Raw genomic sequence first — 22,500 nt, 5'->3', positions numbered from 1 at the left:
GGGAGTTATATAGTCCCCAAGATCTTTTCAAGTTACCTATTGCTTTGCTCACAGACGGAATATGGACATTCACTAACTCTGCTGGGATGCTGTGTCTTGCAAACCTAGCTCTCAGTTTAGCAATCCTGGAATGTGCTGACTTGTCTGGCAGACACTGGAAATTTGGAGAAGTAGTCCACTAGGACTAGATAAAATGTCTCTTGAAGTAAAAAATACCTGCAGCTATCTTGTGCCAGAGTGTCAGGAATCTCATGAGATTATAATGGTTCTTTTTGGTTATTTGGTCTCCGTTTCTGACATACTCTGCATCCTTCTGTAAGATATTCTGTGTTTGGTCATACCTGGCCAGTACATTATCTGTTGTTCATGCCTTTGTTCTCTGAATGCCTTGATGTGACTCATACAAGCAGTTAAGCGTTCCCTGCATTGTATTATTAGGAATAATTATCTTGTCACCAGCCATTAACAAATCTTGCTGTAATGAAATAGTGTCTTTCACTGCCCAGCATAAATGTAGTCTGGGATTCACTTTTCTTCTGCATGGCCAGCCCTCACATACAATAACAAGTCAGGATTGCACTACAGGAACTTCCCTTATGTCCTCCTTCAGTTTGTTTAACGAAGTATAAAGGTGGCCTCATCATCTGGTTCTTTAATATGTTCCACTGCAGCTCTTGATAATGTGTCTGCAATTAACATTTCTTTACCATATTCTTTAAGAATATATTTTTGTAACTGAAGTAGCATGTGGTATAGCCTTGCATTTGCTTTTGCAGAGAAGATTGCCTCCTGTGGTTCTGATCAGACTGTATCTCAACCTATACTCCATATATGTAATGATGAAATTTCTTGGTCACAAATCCAATAGTTAGTAGCACCATCTAAATTTGGGCATAATTTTGTTCTTCTCTGTCAGAGCTCATGATGCATATGAAACAAGGCCTCTGTCTTACAGTAGACAAGCTTGTAAACCATCTTTGGATGCATCTCATTGTGTGGTGACTGGCTTGTCGGGATCATGGAATCTGAGTATTGATGCATTACAGAGTGCTGTCTTTAGCTGTTGCAGTGTATTCTCATGATCATTGCCAAGTTATGTTCTCATGCAGTGGTTGTCTTAGTGGAGCAGTCAAAGATGTTTCACCTAGGATGCAATGTGCAAGGAATCTAATAATCCCCAGAATCCTCCATAATGCTTTCTTGTTTTGTGGAGGTTTCATGTTAACTGTGTCTTCAACCTTATTGTCATTTGGCCTGATTCCTTGTGATGAGAGAATGTGTCCCATATATTTATCTTCTTCTACTATGAACTGGATTTTATCTGAGTTGAACTCTGCTTGAGCCCTTGTCGTCATTTTCTTCAGTATCTGATCATGTTCTGCCTGAATTGCTGCTGCTGTTATCATGTTATGGCTATTATATGGATGCCTGCAATATCTCCAAATATTTCATTATTCTTTTGTTGAAACACTTCACTAGCTGTTTTTATTCCAAAAGGTAGACGGAAAAACTTGTATCTGCCCCAGGGTGTATTCAAAGCACATAGTTAAGTTGACTCTTATGTGACTTGCCAATATCCGCCTTTCTCATGTGCAATAGTGAATATGCTTTTACCAGCTTGTTGGCACTGAACACTGATTGGTATGTGGGTGGAGTAATACTGTCTCAGTACAGCCATATTAAGATCTGGTGGATCCAAAAAATCCATACTTAATGTCTGGGTTGATGCTACCAGTAGCATTTCCTCAAAGAACAAAGATACGGGTGACTTTCAGACTCAATGCAAACTCCACAACGTCATGTGTTCCCGAGTTGTGTACCCAACACTAGGTGGGCTCTTTTCACCTTCTGTTCCTGCAGAATGAATGGGGGTGGGGGTGGAAGAGTGCAAATGGCTTCAGACTTCCAAATGTAGGATTACCTCACGATGCTGGGGTACATGAACACCAAATACCAGCACGTGTCATTTAACCCCCTGAAGCTGTGTAGGAATTAGCATCTGAAAACAAATGATAAACTATGGAGAATGATCAGATTTGAAAACAAATTTCACTTTGAAATTCTAAGATGTTTAATAAGAAAAAATTAAATAGAATGTATATATTTTAATTGCTCTATTAAGAAGATTTCCACTTCTCTTGGGATGAAACCAGATTTACAGGATTGGGTGTCACTGACAATGTGGCTGTTTTTATTGCCTTAAATGTTCTTGGGTCCTTATCTCTTTTCTTATCTCCAGAGAAATCGCCATATCCCTCCGAAGTATTTTAGAATAATAAGTCTTTGTTTTCCTATAATGTTTACAATCTGAACTGCCAAATCTGCCTTGTCATTCTTGGGTAATGAAGTCTGTACCCAAGAAGACACTTTTGTTGCTGCTCTGATTTGAAAAAACAGAACAGCAGCAAAAAATCCCATTGAATTGTCCCCTGCAGCGTCTAGTTAGAAAAATTAAATCCTCAGTACTATCTTAGATCTTCTTCTGCTCTTTTATCACTTACTGGTGGGGTTTTTTTTAGCTCTGACTAAGGTGGCTCAAGTCTATCTGCCTTGCCTTGGATTTCACAGAAGCTTTATAATTGTTTACCCTATTTACGAGCCTAAATCCGGGGTTTACAAAAGTAGACCTTGCTTGATAATGAAGTGGTTTCCTTGCCCCTCAGATATTTCTAGTTCTTATCTTTCTACACAGCTGCTTGTAAGTTCAGCTTTACAGAATCTCGATTGGATTCCTCCCGATGTAGTCTAACAAAGAAGTCTTTCATGGAAGTTGTCCAAAATAAATAGATAAGTTAAGCAAAAATGTGAAAATGAATTCGTTGGATCTATGTAGGCCTAGAACAATGATTCTCTACATGTATAAAAAATTCCTCATAATGTGTAAATACTGTTGAGCATGAATAAAACATTTTGTTTATTTATTGCACTTGTACAGAATAAATCAAATCCCAAAGCTGACTCACCCAAAAAAGCATAGGAAAGGTGATGTCCCAACTTGGACCTGACCTAGCAGACTTATGGAATTCCACTTAGAGATGGAAAAGCACCACTTATTGCAGTAAGATTTACTATAATCTATAGTATTACATAGATGTACTGTATTCTGTAGTACTATAGTACCAGATGAAACAAACAAATAGGCATTGTTATGAGTTTATAACTCAGCTCTGTTAAGCATCATTATGGGTATCTGACCTAGCAATTTTATACTGTATTGTTTCAAGGATTTTTTTAATGCCATATTTATATGGTTATGTTTGTGTTGTGTGTCCTTAAAATATAAAATATCCTGAGTGCTTGTAAACATAGGTATATTTTGGGATAATAGTGGTCTGGGATATGTGAACATTGTGTGGTTAGCCCTATGTCGAAGGAAGAGGCTGCTGTATTGGTATGTTCTGATAAAACTGCATCCAGTAACATTTTCCCTTCAGCATGTATCTGAAATCATTCAAGCATAAGTACTTAGACATTTTCTCCCTATCAGTTACAGTTCTTCATGTTGGAGCCGATTACATCAAGTCTCTCTCCTCGTCATCATCCCTGTTTTTGTGTAAATCTCATAAAATACTTATGCTATGCATAGACTTAACTGATCGTGAAGCTTTTTAATAAGCTATTTTATATGTGCTTCTGTTTGTCCAGTCTGAAAATTAATGATGCTGTTTAGCTGCTTATTTGAATGTTTCATTTCTCTTTTATTTTCTTCCATTCCTCTAATAACCAAGTAGCCACTTCAGTAGATGCCTCCAGGCTTTCATGCAAATGGCATATCATATTTCTCTCATTTTACTTTTTTTTTTTTTAATATTAAATTTAGAAACAGAAGCTTATCCAGGAAAAATTTAAATTAAAAGGTTGACCTTTAGTTTTGAAGTCATTTAATGAAGCTAAATCTCTAATAGTCCAAGAAATCTGATTCTGTAGCTTTAGATTGGCTGCAAGCCTTTTTTCGCAGACAGGCATTTTAAGGAGACTGAGGCTAGATGAATGTGGAAAGCAAGGGGAAAGCTGCCCTAAGGCATAGGCTGGGCTGTCATTTAGAAGAGCATGACTGGGAAAGTTTTTCTACAAAACAGTAAGTGTTCAGCTTGGGGGAAGGAGGGCTCTGATAAATGTTGAGCAGATAATATAAAATGTGAAGCATTAAAATTTACCTGAATGATCTGCCGAAACCTAGCAAAGTCTGTGCAGTACAATGCAATTGCAAATGCTTCTAATGTAGCTCTTGCATCCGTACATATGTGTTTGTTTTAGATAATGTGTTCAATTCCACAGTTAATATCTAAGATATATGCTGTGAATGGGACGTAGGTGCTTTTGAACATGGGATTTAGTCTTTACGTCACTTAGGTGCATTTCAGAAAGTTATCCTTTTCTAGAAATTTTATCCATAATATCAGTATAACATACCCTTCTCATTCCAGAGTTGGAAGGGCTTTGTTAACTCCTGTTGAAGTTCATGGGCTTCACATAGTAAAAATATTCTGCTTACATACATACTTGATGATTACCTGCTCTGTTCATTCCCTCTGGAGCACCTGGCATTAGCCACTGTCAGAAGACAGGATACTGCACTAGTTAGACTTTTGGTCTGACCCAGTATGGCTGTTCTTTATGTTCTTATATAAAATACCGCTCATTTTAGTCCCATAGTTACCTGCATTCTACACAGACATGGTGTCTCTAAGTTTTTATTATTGAATTTCATTGTTGAAACTTACTTGCATGAGAAATAACCATGAATCTCTAGTTATAGAAAGAGTTATTTACCTTTGCAGGAGGAATCCCACTGCATTTTAACTGTCCTGCATGGATAATAATTTTGTCTCCCTCCTTTCTAAGGGCTTTATCTACATTGTGTTGCACATTTGGACCTTGATGGGTTAAGAGAGATGTCTACAAGATTCCCTGAAAGTTTATGTCATAGTGTTGTATATAAAAGCCCCCCGGCTCCTGTAAATGTAAGATGTGGGGAAGTGATGCCCTTCTTTTATTAGTATTGTATCAGGGTTGATGCAATCAAGATGATGTCAGTAGCCTTACACATCCTTTCCCTGAAATTTTAATGGTTCTAAATGTTCGATGTGAAATCTGCACAGCATGTGCAGTGATGAGTTATTCTGGGATTTAGTGGACATTGGTATAGACTGGTGGGTTGCTCACTCTTCCATATTGTATATCTGGATTCAGCTTGCCAGAGGATTTTTAGAACATTCTGGTGGCTTGATCTCTCTTCTCCAGCCTATTACCTTCTTCTAGATCATCCACCTAATTCCATCTTGATCTCCTTTCTATTTCTAAATTTATCATTTCATCCAATAACTGCTGGGTCATCTGCCCCCCCCCAAAGGATTTGTTTTCCCCATTGGTTGTGCACTTGCATATGCACACACACCTTTTGATTGCATGTGACAAACAGGAACAAGGGTTGCCCTGTCTATTTAAGATTAGAGGTATTCTAATCCACAGAAGTGGTTCTATCTTATGTGTATCCTAGAATTGGAAGGGACCTCAGGAGGTCATCTAGTCTAACCCCTAGACAGATTTTTTGCCCTAGTTCCCTAAATGGCCCCCTCAAGAATTGAACTCTCAATCCTGGGTTTAGCAGGCTAATGCTCAAACCACTGAGCTATCCCTCCCCCCAGAAGGCTGTCTTGTTGATTCTGAACCTTCACAAAGCCGTATGCTGCACAGCTGACTAAGACAGTGTAGAATGAGCGTCACCTATGCAATGCGTAATTTCCCCTTCCACAGAATTCCCGCCTGACCTTGGGCAAGTTACTTATTCTTTCTGCGCCACAGTTCTTCATCTGTAAAATGAGGATAATAGCAGTTCCTAATCTCATGGGGTGTTATGAAGACAAACACATTAAAGATTGTGAGGTGCTCAGATGCTATGATAATGGCCACCATAGACATTAAGTCCAGAAGGGACCGTTATGATCGTCTAGCCTGACCTGCACGTTGAAGGCCACAGAACCTCACTCACCCACTCCTGTAACAGGCCCATAACCTCCAGCTGAGTTACTGAAGTTCTCAAATCTTGATTTAAAGTTATAGAGAATCCACTATTTACTCTAGTTTAAACTAGCAAGTGACCTGTGCCCCATGCTGCAAAGGAAGACAAAAAACCCCCTCACAATCTGACTTGGGGGAAAAATCCTTCCAGACCCCAAATACGGCAGTCAGTTAGACCCTGAGCATGTGGGCAAAACCTACCAGCCAGACACCTGGGAAAAAATTCTCTGTAGTAAGTCAAAGTCCCCCCCACCTTGTGCCTCATCTCCAGATATTTGCTACTAACAGTTGCAGATGGGCCACATGCCCTCTACAAATTTATCAAGCTTAGTTTTAAAACAATTAAGATTTTTACCTCCATTACTTCTTATGGAAAGCTGTTCCAGAACTTCAATCCGCTGCTGGTTAGAAACCTTTGTCTAGTTTCAAGCCTAAACTTATTGATGGCAAGTTTATACATGTTTGTTCTTGTTCCAGCACTGGCCTTTAAATTAAATAATTCCTCTCCCTCCCTGATGTTGTTCCCTGTGATGTGTATATATAGAGAACAATTAACTTTTATTTTGTTAGGGTAAAGAAGCCAAGCTCCTTAAGTCTCCTCTCATAATGTAGGTTCTCAATTCCTCTGATCATCCTAGTAGCCCTTCGCTGTACCTATTCCAGTTTGAATCAATCTTTCTTAAACATGGGAGATGAGAATTGCACACAATATTCCAGATGACGTCTCACCAGTGACTTCTGTACTGATAATAACACTTCCCTATCTCTACTGGAAATATGTTGCCTGTTGCATCCAAGGACTACATTAGCCTTTTTCACAGCTGCTTCACACTGGTGGCTTGTAGATATCCTGTGATTGACCAGTATACCCAGGTTTTCCTCCTCCTCTGTTACTTCCAAGTGGTACATCCCCAGCTTATAGCAAACATTCTTGTTGTTAGTCCCTAAGTGCATGACATTGCATTTTCACTATTAAATTTCATTCTGTTTCTATTACTACAATTTTCAAGGTCATTCAAATCTTCTTGTATTATATTCCAATCATCTTTTCTATTGGCAATACCTCTCAATTTTGTGTCACCTGTAAATTTTATTAATGCACTCCCACTTTTTATGCCAAGGTCATTAATGAAAATGTTAAACAAGACTGTTCCTTGAGGAACTCCAGTATTAACCTCCTTCCAGCTTGACAGTTCACCTTTCAGCATGACCTGATATAGTCTCCCCTTCAACCAGTTCCTTACTCACCTTTCAATTTTTATATTAATCCCCATCTTCTCCAGTTTAATGAATAATTTCCAGTGTGGAACTCTATCAAATACTTCATTGAAATCCAAGTAGATTAGAGCTACTATTTTTTCTTTGTCTAGAAAATCAGTTATCTTCTCAAAGAAAGAGATCAGGTTGGTCTGGCATGATCTACCTTTTGTAAAACCATGTTGTATTTTGTCCCAATTACCGTTTGCCTGTATGTCTTTAATGGCTCTCTCTTTCAAGATTTGTTTTAGTATCTTGCATACAATTGAGATCAAAGTAATGGGACTGTCAATTCCAGAATCTCTCTCCCCTTTTTTTTTAAATATACATATTATATTTGCAATTCTCCAGGCATAGGGTATGACTCCCAAGTTTATAGATTCATTAAAAGTCCTTGCCACTGGGCTTTCAATTTCATGTGCTAGTTCCTTTAATGTTGTTGGATGGAGGTTATCCGGGCTCCCCAGTTTGGTCCCATTAAGCTGTTTGAGTCTGGCTTCTACCTTAGATATAATTTCTGTTCCCATACCCTCGTTCCCATGACTCACCTTGCCACTGCCCCCAAGCTTTTTATTACCCTTATTAAAAGCTGAGGCAAAGTATTCATTTATATGTTGGCCCATGCCTAGATTATCTTTAATCTCCACCCCATCCTCAGTGTTTCTTTTTATTTATATGGCTAAAGAACCTTTTACTATTGATTTTAATTTCCTTTGCAAGGTCCAGCTCTGCTTGGCTTTTGGTACTTCTTACTTTTCCCCTGCACTTTCTGACTTCCAAGGGTTTATCCTTCTGTTTAGTTTAAACTGAATTAATTCATGATCACTCAAACCAAGGTTGTCCTTTACAACCAGTTCTTGCGTGAGGTCCTTGCTATTTACCAATACTAAATCTAAAATGGCATCACCTCTTGTTGATTCAGGGACTATTTAGTGAAGAAATCTGTTGGCGATAACACCCGGAAATATCTAGGTCCTCCAATCGAGATCCGGGAAATTAAGGTTTCCCATAATCATACAATTCCTGGTAGTATTTATTTCATTTAAAATAATAAAGCGGTTTCTATCCATATCCATCTTGGATGTTCCGGGTCTGTAATAGACTCCAAGCTCAATCCCAGTGGAGACTCTGTTACCTTTCATCCCCAAAGTGATTTTGACCCAAACAGAGTCCATTTTATTTATTCCATCACTTCTAATTCTTTTACAGGCTATCTCGTCATTAATATACAGTGCTACTCCACCATCTCTTCCTTTTGTTCTGTCTTTCTTGAACAACATATTCCCTTCAGTACTTGTACTCCAATCACAAATACCATTCCATCACATTTCCATTATCCCTATAATATCTGGTTTCACTTCCTGCACCAGTAATTCTGGTTCCCCCATTTTGTTATGCAGTGCATTCCTTGCATTTGTGTACAGACATCTTAGTCATTTCTGCTTGGCTTCATCCAGATTCCTTACCTGATTAGGTACAATCATTTTACGGCCAGTATCGCCTACCTGTTACTGTCAGTGGAACTGGCACTTTCTTTCCTCTTGTTCCTCTACTCATTGTTCCTTTCTCCATTGCTATAACCTCTTTTAGCTGACTTTCCTCCCGCTCAATATTAGAGTCAGGCATAGAGATCATATGAGCATCTCCCAATCATCTCCCCTGAATTCCTTGTTTAAAGCTCTTTTAATCAGTGTTGCTTACCTTCACCCCAGAAGTCTGTTTCCCTCCCAACTCAGGTGGAATCCATTGCCATGCAAACAGTTCTCTGTCCATGAATACCTACCAATTGTTCAACAACTAAAAGCTGTCTTGCTAGTTCCATTACCTGAGCCATTTGTTGATCTTCATAATCTTGTCTCACCTTCACTCTCCTCTTCTTGGGACAGATAGAATTCCACTGAAGATCACCTGAGCCTCCATTTCTTTAAGCGTCTTCCCCAGGCTGCCATACTCTTCTTTAATGCTTCTGAGCAAGAATCTAGCAGTATCATTTATTCCCACGTGAAGGACAATCAGTGGATTCTTTCTTGCTTCCTTTAGGATCCTCTTCAGCCTCAGGTCCACATTCTGTATAAGTACCATAAATGGATACACACACACACGCGCGCACATGTGTTTTTGTTAGTAATTTTTTTTTAAATCATAAGAGTTATTTGTATTTAATTAGGGTCATTTGTTTTTTCCCCATTCTTGTATTCCAGAATGTCTGAAAGATTAATTTTTGCTCACAAATTAAAAATGTGTGACAAAAGAAAAGTTCTTTGAAAAGAGACCATGCCTGGAAAGTTTTAGCCTGGAAAGTGAACATTTTGGAGCCACTGAAAACTGAGTTAGGATGGAAATGCATATACATCCTTAACTATAACGGTTGCTACCATCCGTGCTACTGTTGAGAACAATTTGCAATCCCATTTCAGTGCAGTTTTTCAAGAGATCTTACATTGGGCTGTAACAAATACCATGTCGAGGGATGTAATAATTTATGCTCCATTCATTGCACAGTTTCAGTGGGATAAACTTGAGTTATGAGCGTAGGTGTGTTTGCACATTATGTCACTCTGGCCTCACCAATTAAATAGGGGAGGGAGATGACTAGTAAGCCATGGGGTCATAAATATATTTCAAAATTCAATAACCTGTTCTTGAGCAACTTCCTCTCCCTCTCCCCTTGCCCCACATAGCAGCTAGTTATGGGACCATTTTATATTGGTTTTTATTTAAAAAATAATAATACCAAGCACTGGCAATTGAATTCTCATGCAGTACGTAGCCATCACCAGTCTCACTTGTTGCTGTCAGATCTTTGTCATCAGTCAAAAGTGATATCTAAACTAGTAGCATATGTTTGATGACATATGTACAAACAGTGATGTTTCCGGTGTTTGATCTTAACTTTTACTGAGAGCATCAGAAAATGATTTTAAGAATGGCAGCCATGGCATGGAAGGAGTGTGCTCATAAACAGGGTATTGGGTCTTAAATACACTTCTTAAACATGAATGGGTTCCTTGCAGCCCTTTCCTCTGCTAGTTATTGATGTAATTGCCTGTCAGTATCATCTGATCGTGGAACTGCTGGGGGCATGGTGTCTTAGACCATGCAGTAGAAACTGCTAGCTGTTGACTTAGGTATGTGTTTCACTGCTCTCTGCTGAGTGACATGTCAATTCTGCTCAAGGAATAGTGCATTTGTGGGGGTGTACATTCAGGCATGATTTGATTCCCTCTAGATGGCTGGCCTACAGAAGATATAAACCTGAATACTAATACAACTATGGAGATTCTCCTTTAGCTCAGCTGGAGTGGGCCATTTGATTCCCAGCCACCTTCCAAAACAAGAGCCCACAAAGATGTCCCCAGACATACATGCAGGTTGCATAGATTTAGGGGCAAAAATGTAGAGAGACGGACTTCTCCAGAGATATAAAATAACAAAGTGCTGTGATGCTGGCAGGCCATGGGCCAGCTCATGCCAAGGCCAGTGGGCCTCACTGAACACTGACAAATGCAGAGCTGGAAACCAGTCTGGCCTGCCTTTGTGTTAGTATTGTTAAAAGAGTTATTAGAGTTATAAGAATGTGTTTAGTGTTTAGACTTTATGCAATGCTTGTAGGATGCTGCATGTATTCATGTTACTTATAATTAGGGTTGCCAGGTGTCTGGTCAAAAAGGGACCCTGGCATCTCTGCTCAGTGCTGCTGACCAGGCCATTAAAAGTCCGGTTAGCACAGGGCTGGCAGACTGCCTGCTCTGGCTCCACACAGCTCCCCGGAAGCAGCGATATTGCCTGGCTCCTAGGCAGAGGTGTGGCCATGGGGGCTCCATGTTCTGCCCCTGTCCTGTCCTCAGCACTGGCTCTGCAGCTCCCATTGGCTGGGAACCACGGCCAATGGGAGTGGTGAGCGCAGTGCCTGCTGGTGGAGGCAGCGCGCAGAGCCACCTGGCCGTGCCTTCACCTCAGAGCCGATGAACATGTCACTGCTTGTGGGGAGCTGCCTGTAGCCCATACCCTGGAACTCTTCTTGCACCCCAATCCTCTGCCCCAGCCCTGAGCCCCCTCCTGCAGCCCAAACCCCTCATCCCCAGCCCCACTCTAGATCCCTCACCCCTGCACCCCAACCTCCTGCACCATCCCGAATCCCGCTCACTCAACCCCTCATTTCTGGCCCCAGCTCAGAGCCCACACTCCCAGCCCAGAGCCTGTATCCCCTCCCATACCCAAAGCCCCTGCCCCAGCCCGGTGAAAATGAGAGAGTGAGTGAGGGTGGGGGTGAGCGAGTGGCCGGGGTTGGTAGAGTGAGCAGCAGCGGAGCCTCAGGGAAGGGGCAGGGCCTCAGGAAAGGTCCAGAGAAGGAAGGCAGGGCAAGGGTGTTTGTGTTCTTTTTTGTGCAATTAGAAAGTTGGCAACCGTACTTGTAATATTGATATCCCATGTTGTAAGATAGTATTTAAGTGTTTGCTCTGGAACTATAAAAATGTTTGCTAAGACTGTAAATGCCCTCAATCAGAAGAGAAGCATTACCAAGTGTGAAATACTAACTTACTTACAAGAGGTCTCATCTTCTCCCCAACACAAGAAGGCCTATAGACACCAGTCAAACCCACTTTGTTGATTGCTTCCCCCTAACCCATGAATCATAGAAGATTAGGGTTGTAAGAGACCTCAGGAGGTAATTTAGTCCAACCCTCTGTCAAGGCAGGACCAACCCCAACTAAATCATCCCAGCCAGGGCTTTGTCAAGCCTGATGTTAAAAACCTGTAAGGAAGGAGATTCCACCACCTCCCTAGATAACCCATTCCAGTGCTTCACCACTCTCCTAGTGAAATAGTGTTTCCTAATATTCAACCTAAACCTCCCCCACTGCTACTTGAGACCACTGCTCCTTGTTCTGTCATCTGCCACCACTGAGAACAGCCCAGCTCCATCCTCTTTGGAACCCCCCTTCCAAAGTAGTAGTAGTTGAAGGCTCCTGTCAAATCTGCCCTCACTCTTCTCTTCTGCAGACTGAACAAGCCCAGTTCCCTCAGCCTCTCTTTGTAAGTTATGTGCCCCAGCCCCCTGATCATTTTTCTTGCCCTCCGCTGGCCTCTCTCCAATTTGTCCACATCCTTTCCTTGGGGGGTGGGGGGAAGAGACAGCAAAATGTATGCTGGGGGAAGGGAACAAAAATTTCTGTTAAGGAGAAATTGTTATCACTATGCTGGTTGGAATTTGGAGAGGGCAATATTTCTAAGCATAAGTAATGGATCACCAAGCTGCTTGGCTTGGGTTAGCCCTAAAGGAAATACAGAGCTTGTATGTATAACAGCTACTATCACCTTTTGGAACTTAAGACTGTAACTTGTTTGTGTGTATGTTTTTCTCCTTTAGGCTTGTAAATAACTCTCCGTCCTTTTTCTTAGAGCTTGTACACACTTGAACTTATGTCAGTATAACTTATGTCACGATTTGATGTGTGAAAAAGTCCCCCCCCCCAATGACATAAGTTACACCAACCTAAGTGATGTTATGGACAGCTCTGTGTCGGCAGGAGATATATCTACTGCCTCTCACAGAGATGGATTTATTATGCTGATGGGAGAGCTCTCTCCCATCAGCACAGAGCGTCTGCACTAGCGATGCATCAGTACAGCTATGCTGCTGCAGTGATTCTAGTGTACACTAGCCCTTAGTTAATGGTCATTTCATTAGTTTATTATAGAATTGGCAACAAGCATTGTCATTGGTGAGAAATCTAGTAGGTACTTGACCTGGGGTAAGTGTTCGGGACTGGGAGTAACCTGAATATTGTTGTGACTTTTGGTATAACAGACAATCTGTCACAAAGACAAGCTTGCCTGGGTGGCTAGATAGACTGGTGTGTCCAAGGAGACTGTCTGTGACTCCAGGTAAGACTGTTATAGTGCTTGAGGAGTTCACACTTGTTATTTGGTTGGTGAAATCTAATTGTGTAACATACAACCAGTTTGGGGTTTGTGCCCAGTTCCTTGAAAGTCTGCCCCGAGGTTGGCACTCACAGTGGTGAGCCACTCCCCGCAGCTTGACAAGTACATTTTAAAATTGTAAATTTGAGTTGATAGTGCCCCTTTTGATTACAATGTGTAAAGTATTTTTAGACCACGATGCAAGAGCTGCTATAAAAGTCTTAAATTGTTTAAGCCTTAAAGCTACATTTCTGGTGCTAGTTTTCTGTGAGATGGCAGTCATTGCTCATAGAAAATCTCCCCCCACTATGTTTTAAAAAGATTTTTTAAAGATTTTTTGTTCTATTTACTGTACCGCCTTGTTGATGCACAGTGTGCCTCTAATTTTTGCCATAATCAGAAGTTGGTTTGTCACTTCCATGTCATTTCAAAAAGGTTGAGAGGCATCCTCATAAACTGCATGTCAGAAGGGCCATGAAATTCTGTTTGAACAGGACACAAGTATCATGAGTTTATTGAGAGCCCCCCAGAAGAACTATCCAAAGGTACTTGAATGGCTATTTCTGAAGCATAGACTGCTCAGGGCAAATCTTGCCCTGCGACCCTTCCCAGGAAAGCAACACCACCTCTTGGATGAAGAGGTGCAAAAGGTTCCTAAACAACAATTACAAAAGCTGATATGTGGGCCTCTACACACCATTTTACTAGTCATAGAGTAGAAGGACAAACCTCTGCAGATGTAGTTTTTGGCCGAATTTTTCTTGTTTATGTTCTTGAGAAGTAGTCCCAATCTTTTGTTATAAGGAGTGTGATATAAATCCCCTCTAGTACAATTGGAGAACATTCTTTAAGCGTAAATGGTATTTCTCTGATGGGCCACGTTTGTCTCTAATATGCCAGCTTCACTTGCCATTCTGCTGTATTACCAGTTGTCTTCTTACTAAAATTGTTCACTTGCTACTGTCTTACAGTATGTCTGAGTTATATCTCACTATTAGTGGCTTAGGTTTGAATTTTCTAGATATGTTTTTTCTACCTTACACTTAAGATAAAGTTGTCTCACTCAACAGCGCGAAGACATTTATGGTGGACAGGCTAATAGGAGCCGCAGGACAGCTTGTGTCGGAGCTCAGAAATTCTGCCCATTCTGTGGTTGTCCATGATGATAACATAAGTAAAACCACACATAGTGCAACACTGACCTTATCCAGCAGAAAAATACTAAGAAGTAATATCTCTTCAGCTATCATAAGCTGGGATATTTTTCTTGCCCATTTTTGTTGTATGCATTCCTAAATACAAAATGAGTTTCTCTGATCTCATAATAAATTGGATTGTGTGATGCAAGTAAAATAGATGAGTTGCTGTAATGAACCAAATGTTCATGATTTATTAATGTGAGAAACTGTATTTAGCATTTATATATAATATTCTTCACTTCCTAATGCTGTACAAATGTCACAGTGTCACTTGGAGGATGTTCCCATTTTAAGCAGAGAGGGTTAAGTGACTTGCTCGAGGCCATGTGTAGTGGGATTTCAGGCCATCAGGGAAGAAAAAGGAGGGAGAACGCCCCCTTTTTGTGAATGTAGCTCCTTGTGGGTCAAGGTAGACAGGCCTAGCGGTCGGTGATCAGAGGGCTGTCCTTTATCCTCAGGGCAGTGAGGCCTAATGACCAGAGTCTACAGAGCTACCCTTGCTCTCGGAGCAGTGAAGCCTAGGGGCCAGAGTCCATGAAGCTGTCCTTGCTCTCAAGGCAGCGAGACCTCCTGGCCAAAATCCATGAAACTGTCTTTGGCCTCAGGGCAGCGATGCCTAATGGATGGAGTCTATGTAGCTGCCTTAGTCGTCTGGGGAGTAGGGTCTAGTGATAGGTGTGGAAAGGGGCAGAGGGATCTGGGCCCATCCTACTCCACTGGGTCCCAACCCTAGGCCCTATGGAACCAGCAGTCCTGACTTCAGTTCTCCTCTCAACAAACTTCCTACCCTTGCTTCTGAATCCTCCTCTGGGGTAGTGGCTTGCCAAATCCCGCATCCTCTGCAGTTGCCTATGGTCCCGCCATGATTCAGTGCCTTCAGCCTCCGCAGGCTGGCACTCTAGCGGCTCCCTGGCAGGAGTCTGCAGCGTGTATCCATTCTACTCCTCAGTCAGCCCAGACTGAGCTAAGCCGCCTCGTTTTATATACTGCTTCCAGCCAGAGCATGCCAAGCAAGTGCACGGGAGCATTGCCTCCTGGGCCCAAAGTGCCTGGCTAACCCTTGCTAGGCCAGTGTAGGGCTGGTACATCCCATCACATAATGTGGTGTGAAATTGTCAGAACTGGGATTAGAACTCAGGAGTTTCTGCTTCCCTGTTCTGTGCTGAGATGACTTGCCCACTGCTGGTATAATTTGCAGATGACAAAGTTTGGCAGAGTAGTAAATGATGATAAGGACAGGATAGTCATATGGAGTGATCTGGATTTCCTGGTAAACTGGCTCCACTCAAAGATTATACAGCTAAATGCAAAGTTACACATCTAGAAAAAAGGAATGCAGGCCACACCTACAAAATGGGGGACTGTATCCTGGAAAGCAAGGACTGAAAAGGAGCCTAATGAGAGGTCAGAGAGGACAAACAATTCATTGTGAGCTTCCAATGCAATACTCTGGCAAAAAAGGATCAATGCGACCCTTGGATGTAGAAGTAAAGTAGTGAGTAGGACTAAGGAGGTGATTATATTTTACTACACGGCACTGCTGAGCCTGATACTGTAATACTACGCTCAGTTCTGGTGTTCATATTTTTAAAAAGATGTTAAAAAATTGGAGAGGGTGAAGAAAAGAGCCACAAAAATTATTCAAGACCTGGAGAACCTTAAAGTAAGAGATTTAAAGAGCTTAATCTGTTTAATTTATCAAAAAGAAGATTGAAAGGTGACTTGATTACAATATATAAGTATATTCACGAGGAGAAAATAGTGGGTACTAAAGGGCTCTTTAATCTATCAGAGAGAAACATGAAGTAGAACCTCAGAGGTTACGAACACTTCGGGAATGGACGTTGTTTATAACTTTGAAATTTTCATAACACTGAACAAAACATTATGGTTGATCTTTCAGAAGTTTAGAACTGAACATTGACTTAATAAAGCTTTGAAATTTTACTATGCAGAAGAAAAATGCTTCTTTTAATCATCTTAATTTAAATGAAACAAACCACAGAAACAGTTTCCTTACCTTGTCAAATCTTCTTTGTAAACTTTCCTTTTATTATTTTAGTAGGTTACATTTTAACACTGTACTGTACTATATTTAATTTTTTTAGTCTCTGCTGCCTGATTGCATACTTCCAGTTCCAAATGCGGTGTGTGGTTGACCAGTCAGTCAGGGCCAGATTTACACCTTCCGCACACCTAGGCACAGCATCTTAAGTGCCCCCCTGCTTACAGCTGACCTTTGTGTTGAATCCAGTTTTAGAGAGGTAAGGTGCCCCTAGAATGCCCCTAGGCACATGCCTACTGCGACTAATTGGAAATCCGGCCCTGCGGTCAGTTTGTACTGCTGGTGTTCATAACTCTGAGGTTCTACTGTAAAAATAACCAATGGCTGGAAGCTCTGGCTAGACAAACTCAAATTGGAAATAAGCCTCAAATTTTCTACCATGAGGATGATTAACCACTGGAACAAACCGCCAAGGAAGGTGGTGGATTCTCCATCTTGATGTCTCTCAGTCAAGTCTGGATGCCTTTCTGGAAGATCTGTTTTTTGTCAAACACAAGTTATTGGGCTCAAAAACAGGTAATTGGGTGAAATTTAATGGGCTATGATATATAGGAAGTCAGACTGGACAATCTAATGGTCATTTGCGGAGTTAATGAACTCTATGAATGGATCTGTGAGTCTGTATGTGTTAAAATAAATGAGAGTGGCAGGCGCAATGACAAATATGAAGGCTTTCTTTTCATCTTCCCCTCACTGGGATTGGTGGGGTGGACATTTCTTTGGTGCAAGATCCATGAAAGGTTTAATTTTCAAAAGGGCATATTTAGCAAGCTGTTAGAGAGGTTGGATGATGAATTGGTTCTAACTTGGTGTTTCATTCTTTGTGTATTGTCTCTTGAGATCCTGCTAGAAAGTTTGGGCGTGTGGAATTCCCTGGAAACTGAGTGACTGTTCTCTCCACCACGTGCTCAGTCAGTATCCTAACTCTCTCATTTCAATTTTAAATTAAGATTGCTACAAACATAATCCCCTCTCCTGATGTTTGATTGGCACAATTTCACCTGTGCTGCGAAATAGGCATGGTGGTGACTGGCAGGACTGGCCCAAATGATTGAGTAGGGGTTTTGCTTTGGGCTTACTTTATAACATCTCTTTGCTTTTAACATTTCAGGCAAGCTCTAGAGTTCCCTTTGAGAAGAAGCCATACTCAACCGAGATGTCACGGCACCACAGCCGGTTTGAAAGAGATTATCGCACTGGGTGGGATCGCCGAGAATGGAGCTCCAATGGGAATCACGTGAACAGCAGTAACTGTAACAGTACAGCGAGCAGCAACTGCAACAACAGACCTGGGCTGTTGCCTTTGCCAATTGTTCCCTCTCGACTACCTACTCCAGCCACGGCTGCTTGCACCACAGTGAACAGCGACGTGAGAACGAGCCTTGTGGCCAACTCATCCGCAGCTTCAACTACCAAAGTAAGAATTTTCTTGTTTTCAGTAATGACAAGTTAGAGGAAATTACAGATGGGGCAACACTTGTCCCCTTCAGAAGCCCCTTGTTTATGATGTTATATGTTATATGATGATGGGAATAAGAAGTCCAATGGCCGTTTGCCTTTTTCCTTCTGTTGGTCCTGATGTGTGCTGTTTGTGTAGTAAGATGACCTTCATGGGCTGGTGGATCTCCCACTTCGTTCCATCACTGAACAGAGAGAGCAATCAGTTCCGTATATCACAGAACGAGTTTCATGCTTTTATTAATTTTTGTGAAGCACTTAGTTCTCAATTTTGTTGCTGGAAATGATCCACCTTGTTTGTCTAACTACCCGAGGAGTGTTCCAGTTTTCCTGTGCTGATCTATTTTTATGTCACAAAGAGCAGGAACTGAGCAAAGTGCACAGGGTTTTTTTGTTTTTTTTGCTTTTGTTGCCTGTCCCTTCCCTGTAAGTTGTCCAGAGTGCCTTTCCACATTGCCATCTGTAGCATCATCATAGGAATAGTGGGAGCCCACAGTTGAGACAAGGCTATCTGCTTTTTACATAAATACAGGTTAAGAAGGAAGAAAATGTTAAAGAACAAAGAAATAAAATGACTAGTGGTTTTTTATTGATTTTATTCTACTGACTAGTAGTGTGTTTCTTTTAACTTGTAGATCCTCTTAAGTCTACAAAGCTAAAAAAAATTGTATCAGTGAAATATATTATTTGCCTTCCTGCATACAGAAATTACTAGGAAAGCTGAAGCGGGGTGGAGGGGAGCGCGGGGAGGGAGGGTGGTGGAAAACCCTAGCACATTGTAAAGGTATCCGTGGCTTTAGCCAGGCAAGCCACATGCCCTGCTGCTTTTCTTTTTATGATATTTACATTTTTCTTTCAACTTGCTTTCATGTTAATAAATGCAAGTGCCAAATACAACAGACGCAGACAGGGGAAAAGAAGACAATGAAGTTATTTAAAGTAAGCCAAGAACATGCTGAAATTTTACTGCAATACCATACCATATTGATTTTTTTTACAAAGTAGAAAAACAAGGTCAATGCTGCAGAAGGAAACAGTTGGCCAAAGTTTACCGTGTGAATGTTTTTTAAAAGGGTCCATAGTGTTTTCATTAATTTTTATTTGACAACAGGCAGTAAGTTCCCAATGAAAATGAATATGGGATTTCCCCAGATGTCCTCCACGATGGATGCATTTTGGTCACGCTTTGTCTGGAGAAGATTATAAAGCAAGTTTTGAAGCCAGCATAGTGGTTTCATTTATCATGACCTCTGTACTGCTAAAAATCCAGCTGCTGGCTGGGGTTGATCGGCCTTTGCTGCAGATGTTTAACAGCCCATTGAGGCTGAACTATGATGCTAAAGTGTTTGCTTCTCAGGGGGAGGGAGGGAAAAATCAGCATTTTAAGTGTTTTGTGATCATATGTTAAATGTGAAGAATTTTCTAAATTATCTTATTAGGCAATTTCCTAGATGAGTTTTACTAGTAAGAATGGTTTTGACACCAACTAGATCAATAGGAAGAAAACAAACATTATGTAGGTGATATAAAGCTTGGGAAACAGAAGGGGTGAGGAATCTGAATAGTTGATTTAATGGGATGTTGCCTAGGAAACTTCCCACAAACTACACGAGAAAGTTTTGTAGATGAAAAAGTGTGCTGTCTGTCTCGCATACTGCAGATTTACACTTGTGGTTCAGCTCAGATGATTAGTAGTATCCCAAAGCAATGAGTTTGCCTCCAACTGTTGACTATCCAGCTAATGGTTAACCATAAAAATTTAAATCCATGTAATTGGAAAATCACAAACCAGAAGAATGCACAGTTGCTTGGTCTATTTTAAAAACAGATATATGCCAAGTTCTTAGCCCAGGATGGAGCCCGATAACTTGTGTTTTGGCTAAAGCATATCTTCCAGAAAGGCATCCAGTCTTGATTTGAAGACATCCAGAGATGGAGAATCCGGTAGCTCCCTTTCTATCTTGTTCCAGTGTTTAGTGACTCTCACTATTAAAAATGTGTGTCTAATTCTACTTTGAATTTATCTGGCTTCAGCTTTCAATGGTGATTTTATATTTATGGTCAGACTATTGATGAGAATGTTAAATAGCTTCAGGCCTAGTACAGATCTCTTCAGAACCCCACTGGAAACACCTCCATTCAGTGATGATTCTCCATTGACAACTACTCTTTGAGACCAGTCAGCCTAATCTAATTAACATGTGCTTTATTGATAGTATATGTTGGTATTTTTTAACTGCCCTACAGAAGTCTAAGTATATTACATCTGCGCAGTTACTTTTATCAACCAAACTTGTGATCTCATCAGAGGATTATACCAGGTTTGTTTGGCAAGACCTATTGTACATAAAATCTTGTTGACCACTACTAATTATATTTCCATCCTTTTCTTCTTTTTTAATTTGAACCCTAGGTGAAAAATTCAGAACGGATAAAAGGAAATATATTTTCACATAACCTGTCATTAGACTGTGGAACTCATTGTGACATGATGTCATTGAGCCCCAGAGTTTAAAGATCCATCGATGTTAAGTCCAGAAGGGCCCTTTAGAATATTTAGTCTGAGCAGACAAGATTATAAGAATATCCAGAATTATAATAACTAATGCTAACAAAAAGAGTACTGGAAGGGATATAAAACTTTGTTTTGGAGTTTAAGCCAATTTCTAACTATTAAGGATGAGGTGATACCTTCATGGAATACAGGTCATACCACATCTGCCTACTCTGAGGTTCCTTGCACCTTCTTCTGAAGCATCTGGTGTTGGCCATTGGTGGAAACAGAATACTGGATTAGACAGATCTGATTCAGTATGGCAACTCCTGTGTTCTTAGAAGGTGGCCCCAAAAGAACTTGTGCTTCACATCACAGACAAAACATTGATATGTGTGGACAGACTATATTACTAAAGATATGATGCAAATCTTCAGTGTTTAATATTGCTCGCCGGACATACCAGTAACTTGCTAACTGCAAGTGAAATGCCTTTCCACAAATCACACGTACCTGTTTCTTATTGTCTTGAAAAATTGCGTGTTTGGCCTGGGTTATTAAAAAGAAAAATGTGGTGATTTTTTTTTCATTTTTTACTGAACAAACAAATAAAAAAGGACTTTGGGCTACTGTCGCCCACACTTTACAAACATTGTTTAAGCCTCAGTGCCCCTCTAAGGTATGTTAATGTTATAATCCCTATATAATGATAGAGAAAGTGAGACACAGAGAAATTGTGATTTTGCTCAAGGTCGTTGAGCAAGTATTCTCACCTTTTTGTCAAGTTGGGCCTCCTGACTCTCAGTCCTGTTTGCAAGCCACTGGGTCACAGAGCTTCCACCTGGGGATGGCTTATTCTGAATCCTAGGGTCAAAATCCCCAGTTGTGGAGTATTTCTGCATTTGGCGTCCTTTTAACTGCTGAAGTGTTTGGCAGGAGAAAGCAGGTGACTCATAGCACTAAAGGGCAATGTGCAGCTTCATTTTGACACACTCTTAGTCCCATCGCGTATGATTATTTGGCTCATTTTTTTCTCCCATGGGTTTATTTGCTAGTAGAAACTATCAGGGAACTCCCCATAAAACTGCAGCATTATTTAAGATATAGGCAATGAAACACTCTAGAATCCGATTAAGGGCGCCACACAATATTCCAACCATGTTATCTGTTCATATTAGAAGCACCTCTATTCTCTGTTGCTTTTCCAAATTACTTTCCGTGTTACTTGTACAATTTTCTCCATCAAAGCTTCTGCATCACAGCTGCAATTTAGAAGTGTTGTCATGGGCTGTAATTTGAAATTTTATTACCTAGAGATTTTTTGGTTATAGAACATTTACTTTTATTATCTGGATATTATTTTTAAATGCCTGAAAAGATTGATACGTCAACAGGATCTGTGTGGTGTCAGGCACTGTCTGATTATTTTTTGTTCGGCATTAATTTAAAAAACCCTTTGCCTGGAAAATGAATTGATTCCTAAGCCCCCACATGCTTAATGATTTGTTAATTTCAAGGTTAAACTTATGACAATGGGTATAAAAAATCCAGTCTCAAATTCTGATAGGATTTTCTTCAGCATAACCAAGGGTAACTGTCTGTAGTATGGTTACTCTGAGTTTATCAGGGAATAACTGAAATCAGAGCCTGGCCTTCTGTGTTTACAGTGGTCCCATAAGATTTAAGGGTTGTGTGTTGTTGCTAGCAGAGTTTTGATCCTAGGGTGGTTCGGCTCAAAGGAAATGTGGGAGGGGAGAAGGAGAGTGTAAAATGTTTGTTAACCTCTCTGGAAAGCAGCACAGGGAATGCAGAGGGAGAAATCAACCTGTCTCACCATGCTGTGGCTTAACCAAGTCATATAAAACAAATGAGCAGGAAAGTGGGGGAAATTCTTGTTTTAAAGGAGAAACAAATTTGTATGGCTGTAGAATGCATTGTAAAAAGAAATAAGATAAAATGCCATAAAGGTAAAATGTTAACACATTTATTTCCTTTGAGATCCAAAATAATTTAGTTCCCCTACCCCAACTGGTAAAAGGTTCTCACTCTTCAGTCTGTTACCTGCCAACCATTTGCTGTAC

General features: G+C 40.7%; 1 protein-coding gene across 3 annotated transcripts in view; it reads left to right on the top strand.

Annotated features, from left to right (window-relative positions):
* Positions 1-22,500, top strand: part of KLHL29 (kelch like family member 29) — a 578,142-nt gene that overhangs the window by 202,580 nt on the left and 353,062 nt on the right. For all 3 annotated transcript variants that reach the window (XM_030555343.1, XM_030555342.1, XM_030555341.1), the window contains one exon: positions 17,579-17,884. In XM_030555343.1, coding sequence (XP_030411203.1) covers positions 17,624-17,884 — 261 coding nt within the window. In that variant the 5' untranslated portion in view covers positions 17,579-17,623. The remainder of the gene's footprint in view (positions 1-17,578; positions 17,885-22,500) is intronic.

Source organism: Gopherus evgoodei, chromosome 3 (assembly GCF_007399415.2).
Source record: "Gopherus evgoodei ecotype Sinaloan lineage chromosome 3, rGopEvg1_v1.p, whole genome shotgun sequence".
In the NCBI taxonomy this organism is placed as follows: domain Eukaryota; kingdom Metazoa; phylum Chordata; order Testudines; family Testudinidae; genus Gopherus; species Gopherus evgoodei.
The sequence above is the reverse complement of the archived record's forward strand: the minus strand, read 5'-3'. Positions and strand labels throughout refer to the sequence as shown.